This window comes from Syngnathus leptorhynchus, chromosome 7 (genome assembly GCF_054491065.1).
Source record: "Syngnathus leptorhynchus isolate UIUO chromosome 7, UIUO_Slep, whole genome shotgun sequence".
Lineage (NCBI taxonomy): Eukaryota > Metazoa > Chordata > Actinopteri > Syngnathiformes > Syngnathidae > Syngnathus > Syngnathus leptorhynchus.
This window is the reverse complement of record NC_141201.1, coordinates 4838419-4845000: the sequence shown is the minus strand read 5'-3', so window position 1 is coordinate 4845000 and position 6582 is coordinate 4838419. Positions and strand designations below refer to the sequence as shown.

Below are 6582 nucleotides of genomic sequence, written 5' to 3'. Positions count from 1 at the left end.
GCAACAAAGGCGAGCGGCGCTTGACCGGCCTTTACGGCGGATAAATAAAAGAGACAATACAGAGAAAAGAGTGAGGAATGAGAAAGGAGAAGGGAGCAGCGGCGGGCCCATCAAAAATGGTGGTTAGATCTTATGATGGGGAGCATGTTGAGAGCAAAGCAGAGCAGCTTATGTCAACACCTTGGGCTGAACAATTAACTGAATTCAATTGCAATATAGTAGAATTATTTCTTTTTCTTTATTTGGTTTATTTGTTGATATACCGATGAGCTAAGTTCAGTGCAAGTGCTTAGTAAGTTCATTTAAGTTACGTTTTATTTGACAATAATAAATTTATTTATTTATGGTTATTTTTTTTGTCATACAGATTGTTTGTTTGGTAAAAAACTATATATGGAAAATTAAATTAATATTGAGGGGAAAAATATTATTTTAAATTTAAATAATATGAAATATTATTTTAATCTTGTTTTCTAAATCCTTCATCTCTAGTAATGACTTTTATACAAACCCTGCGGTGCCCTGATGCGTGCAACGCATCTTAAGTTAAGAGACGTTGTTTGGTCGATTATTTGCTTTGATTTGCGACAGCAAATTTGCGATATGCTATTAAATCATACAGTTTAGCGGCCATGTTTGTGGAGCATATCATGACAAGCCATAAAAACAGTAATACTGTTATTATATTTATTATATGACTAACTTCATGGATCCTTTTGCCAGATTTTTACTAAGGGAGACAGTGACACCCCCCCCTCCAAAAAAAGTAACCCCAGTTTTTCCTTCAAAATAAGGAAGTGACACCCACAACCACCTGCTACATCACACACCCACACACTACAGTGTACATTAATATATGACACTTGGGGAATAACCGATCCAGGTGGTCCGCTTTTAGATTTTGCCCGGCCCACCTTTTGTCTTCATCCCTCCCTCGGTGTGACCTTGCACACTCTGTGTCGGAGCGAGACGGGGGGAAAAGCTATCTAGCAGAAGTACAACACCTCATCTCATTCAGGGGAGGGAAATTGCTGAGTGAAACACATACCAGGTCATTTCTCACACACACGCGCACACACACACACATACAATGTATAGAATTTTGGCCAGTAGAAAATAGTGGTCATGTTATAGGTCTAACCAAGGCTGATTGTCAAGCCATTAAAGAGCTCTTCTCCGCTTGTTCGTGATGATGGATTAGGATTACGTTGAAAAAGGATCAGAACATTTTCTCGGGGCATCCCTTTCTCCCGCTCGCCAACTAATCGCTCACTTTGAACACGAGGCCCCGCGTTTCCACCGGCGCTTCTAATGGCGACATGACTGAATGAGTGACTGAGCCACACGCGTTTAACCGCGGTGGCGGGCAAAGTCGGGCCTGTGATCCGGCTGTGATGAGAGGCGGCGTCGCCGTCATTGCGTGCACGTCGCAACGTTGTGCGGTGTTGCATATCTGTGCTCTGCTAATGCGTTTGCTGGCAGGCCTCGTACACACACACACACACACACACACACACACACACACAGAAGCAGAGAGCGGGCCCAGTATGCCTGTTCAGATCAAAGAGAATAAACATTAATGGCAAATAGGTAATCTGCTCCTCTTGTCTGTTTTACATTTCAGGGCAAGATTGACTGTCTCTAGGGGACCGGGCCCTCCTGATTGAGGGCACGGATGGGGGGGAGGGGCCAGAGGGAGGGAGCCACGATTGATGGTAACCACATGATAAGACTATTATTCTTATTGCATGTATCTTTTTATTCGTATTCATAAAGGAGGCATTGGAAAGAAGGTAATCATGTTCTCCACTTGAAAGCGCCTCAATATAGTCCTAATCTGGTTTTGGGCATGCGTGCATTGTTTTTCCCATTCCGCCGCTCTATCTTTTCTCGATTTTGTCTTTGCTCTTCATTTGCCGCCCACTCTCCTGCATTCAACTCAAGTCCTCGACTTTTCCCACTCCCTCCAAACTTGCCGTCTTCTCCGTCTCCCGCCTCTCTAGGGTCGCCGCACGCCCATCCTTCGTTCATATTCCGCTGGGGGTGGGTGGGGAGGGTCAAGGGGGGGAGGGCGGCACCTTATATCCTACGTAGGCATCCATCATGAGGTCCTGTCTACTCAATCTCGCACTGATCCATCAGCCAGCATCCTCAGGTACACACGCCGTACGACTGACTAATGGCACTGGAAGCACCTGTACAGTCCGAGTCAGCCTTGCTGTCAGTCCACTGTGACGACACGTTTCATACACCGTGTATCGCGGATTAAAAAAAAAAAAAAAAAGAAAAGAAAAAATCCCTTTCTACCGCAGCGCTCATTCTGTTATGTCTTAGGCGACAAACGTAGAAAGAGCTCCGGCAAGTTTACATGTTTGATTTTCATGTAGTCAGGTGCTAGCAAAATTGGCTCATTCTGTTTTATTTTATTCAGGAAGTAGTCGCTGCCCCTTCGATGTTTGTCATATGAAAACGCCGGTGTGCATTTCTGACAAAATTGCCATGGCGCCGAATCCCTCCGGCGACCCATCGCACCTGCTCCTTGCTAAGCAGATTACACAACTCTCCTAATCAGAGCGCCCGCCGCGTTTGCATGCGCCGATGTCATCGGCTGTCGTTCTAAATCTCCCAAATCCCCCTACACCTTTCATCTCACGCCACTCCGACGAAGCCGTTTTCAGACAGATGTTCTCATTGCCGACGCAAATGTCTACTCAGGTCCGAGCTCCGCCCCCAAGACCAAAAAAGGTTGCAAACGACACAGCCTCATCCAGCATGGCGACATCTCCGCAAATAAACAAAAGACCCCAGTCGCCGCATACATTACGACAACCTTTTTCTCATGGGTGCATCCACGCATGTCTGTGCGAGGGATTTAAACGAGGAAAAAAAAAAAGTTTACTGGTTCATTAGTAGCAGATTAGCTATGCTAATGACATGGAGCACCGCACACGGCGACTTTGCCTTTATGTCGCTGAAAAGGATACACAATCATACGCAAGTGTGTGTGTGTGTGTGTGTGGGGGGGGGGGGCAAGTATGTACACACAAGGCTCGCATGAATAAGCGAGTCCCTTGAAACGCAACTGCACATAAGCACCATTGGACAGCAGGGTAATAATCATAATCTAGCAAATCAATGTATGGATGATGTTAGATGAAGTTAAAAAAACAAAAACAAGGCTAGACACAAACGAGTAAAAAAAAAATGAGCCTACTACACAATCACGTTTTGAGGAACCCTACAGTGTACTTTTTTTTTTTTTAACTGACCCACAAACAACATAACCTCTCCGGTAATTGTTTTTACCTTCGGTCCCGGCTGCGTGACCTGTGCGAGCGGTGGCTCCTTCCCCTGTCACCGCTGCGACTTCTCCTTTTATGAGATGAACCTCGGGATGAGCTGCTGCTTGAACGTTTCTTTCGTCTGAAACAAAAGTACGAACACGATCTCACTCGGTCGTTACGAGAGTTTTTACAAGACGGATGAGAGGCAAGTCAAAGAGAATTCAGTACAACTAGCAAGAAGCGGTAGTAGCGGTGCTGGAAGGATGATTTAGTATTCCAACAGGTTGGATCCCGTGAGTGAGAACTTGTGAACTACCTCACGAGCCAAGACGTAACATTTTTCCGGGAGGTGATAAGTCAGTTCATCCAAAAATGAAACAAGCAGATGTGCTGATACACCTTTCACACAAACGCAACTTTTACTTGTTCACTCGGAGGTTTTATTTCTGCTCTCCGCCTCCGTTTCAACTCAAGGGGAAATAACAACGTACTTTCAAAGTGTGCCATTTTTTTTTGTTGCTATCCACACTGTTTTACTTTTACCTCATTAAGGAGTTGAACATTTGTATGACTTGTATTACGCTGTTTAAAAATGAGTTTTTAGTGATTTAAAAATGAGACCAAGCTCTATCATTTCATATCATATCTCACTCCACTGTTTAGTTTAATTAAGTAATCAGCCTTTCACGGGCCAAAGTCTTGTTTTACTTTGGCGGGATTCCGGTACGTGCGTATGTGCATGTTAATTGATCAAATGTATTGGCGAGCCGATGAGGGCTGCCGGGGTTTTACCGCCCCGCCTTGCGCAGACAGCCAACGACTTCCCATCAGCAGTAATGGACCTTGACCGGGCCTCATAAATAATTACCATCAAGCGGCCTTGTCTGAGCAGCCCCGCACAACCAGTGGCAGTTGTGGATGGATGGATGGAGGCTTGACAGAGGGACTCGGCTCCCGGCCGCTATGTTCTCGTAAGGATATGTGAATGCGGGAAAAACCTTCTTCCATCTACTCATGAATTAACAGCTCGTTAAATGAGTTATAAGCTTTACCATTGAATAGTTACGATTCTTAATGGTATCCAAGTGGGCTAAAATTCAATTATGAGGAGAAAGGGAACGTTTACACCTCCATGCTGTTTTTTGTGATCAGTTTGTGGTCAACTGCTAATGTAAGCAATTATGAGCATGAAGCGAGGTATTGCACTTTGCAGTCTCACCTCCTGTCCCTGGATCGTGAGCGGCTCCGGCGGCTGGACCGGTGACTCCTGCTGCTTGTCAGCCTACTACCAGAAGACGAGGACGAAGAAGATGAAGATGAAGACGAGCGGCGACGCTGTTTCTTCTTCTTCTTACTTCGGGTTTCACCCTCACTGCTTGATGAGCGTCGACCCATCACTGTGTCACGATTGTCACTGTCATACAGCAAAAACACACAAGGTTGCTCCGAGGCTAATGTTTCCATATTATAAACGAACCGGGACCACTTTCGTCAACAAGTCATGTTTAACACTAATTCACACACTGCGTACAAAGGAAATGCATTGAAACGGGGCTTTAGCGTGTTGTTATATCAACCGAATGGTTGGTATAGTGCCTGTTTGGACTAGCTAGCTAGCTAACCGAGTTAACTCTACAACGCTACGTTCGAATTTTTTACTCGACTGATACCGGAATGGTTGTGCAAATGTCTTGGGTGACATATAAGTCACCCGAAGGCTAAATTCGAGTGGAGTGAAGTCAAATTGACAGCTTATTTGTTGTACATCCCGCTTCTCACCGTTGCCGAGCTCCACAACAAACATGTAAGGCAGTGCTAGACTAAAGAAGTCAAAGGAGAGCGATTCGATCGAGCCCACGCCGGTATAAAAAGGCATGGAGAACATCGATCGTTGATTGGTTTGGTCTGATGACGTTTAAGTGTACTTTTTTTAATTTCTGAGTCGCTGATTCGCTATATATTCCTCCGTATATACATTAATATAATATTTAGAAGGTTTAAATAGTAGCGTTTTAGCTGGTTCTCTTTTTTTGTCAAGAGTGGCATAATAATAAAACACTAAAGATGTTTTATGTAGCAATGTAAGTTTGTCAGTAATCAAATACATTAAAACAGCTATTTATCTTCAAGTACCATGGAAATAGTGTATTTTCCAAATAAATTACAATTAAAATATTAGGTTTGGTCCCTAAAATGTATATCAAGCATTAATGCAAGATATTATGCACAGTTTAAACAACACGGTGCTTAAATATAGTAAAAATAGACATTTTCAAAAACGACATTTATTAAAGATTAAATGCAAATGTAGTAAACAGTGGTGGGACACCCCAATGACCACCTTATTTGTCGGAACATTTTGTTACCAGTACTCTTCCTGCTATTTTCACATGGATGTGAACCTCTACCTTAATAAATGTATATTAACTGAATATTCAAAGAGCAAATTTACAATTTATCTCATCATCAACCCTGAACAAATATTTGGTAAAGAAAGAAAATAATGATTGGATTTAAATGTATTTAAAATGAAAGTTAAATTCCAAGAATCCTAAATAAAAGTTCATAAAGAAACACACACTGTTTCTTTTGAGTACTGCTAGAAGGAATCACACTTTGAGGATCACTGCACATTACATACAGGGTGTGTGTACATTTATTTTATTCATGAATTGCAATAGCTACAAGCAAAGTGTGCTGAAATTTCACTGCCACCTGCACGTTTGCAGCCTTGAGCTCATGTGCATGAGGTCATAATCGTCATGCAACAATAAATAAACACATTGGGTGAGAGTGTTTTCCCCACAAAGTGCATTTGAATCCAAAACACGATTTGCCTGTACAATAAATTAATTCGAAGACTGGTGGAGAAGACGGGGGTTGGCGGGGGGGTAAACAGGATGCGCATCACCTCATTAGGCATGCAACGCCGCTTTGGGCAGGAATAACAGTATTAATGCCTAAAGGTTTACACTGAAACGTCGTTAATATTTAATCTGGGGGAATTATTATCACCACGGCGTGGAAATTGAGATGCTTATAGATGATCAATAAACACGCCTCGTTTAGCATCACGATTTAGGAAGAAAAAAAAATCCCTGCTCTTTTCTCTTAATTGCTCTCATTGTTTATTTACAAATATAGGCCATAATAAGTGGTAATTAGCGAGCCCATTGGCAACATATATTATCAGAGAGAGAGGCGCGTTAATTGAACGTTTAGCTGTTATTTAACACCAGAAGCATGCCTTTAAAAGGCCCGTTGAGAATTAGAAACCATATATAGCAATATCATTTTC

The 6582-nt window shown here is 42.9% G+C and overlaps 1 protein-coding gene across 2 annotated transcripts in view; it reads right to left on the bottom strand.

Moving 5' to 3' along the window:
- The window catches only part of rsrc1 (arginine/serine-rich coiled-coil 1), a 68924-nt gene extending 63809 nt beyond the window's left edge, over positions 1–5115 (bottom strand). The window contains exons 1-3 of one of the 2 annotated variants that reach the window (XM_085916780.1): positions 5064–5115; positions 4504–4698; positions 3307–3423 (exon numbers count right to left, since the gene is read on the bottom strand). In XM_085916780.1, the coding sequence (XP_085772906.1) occupies positions 3307–3423; positions 4504–4679 (293 nt within the window). In that variant the 5' untranslated portion in view covers positions 4680–4698; positions 5064–5115. Of the gene's footprint in view, positions 1–3306; positions 3424–4503; positions 4699–4954; positions 5034–5063 lie in introns of those variants that run through there. The other variant, XM_085916779.1, reaches the window with a different exon arrangement.
- Positions 5116–6582: the final 1467 nt, after the last annotated feature.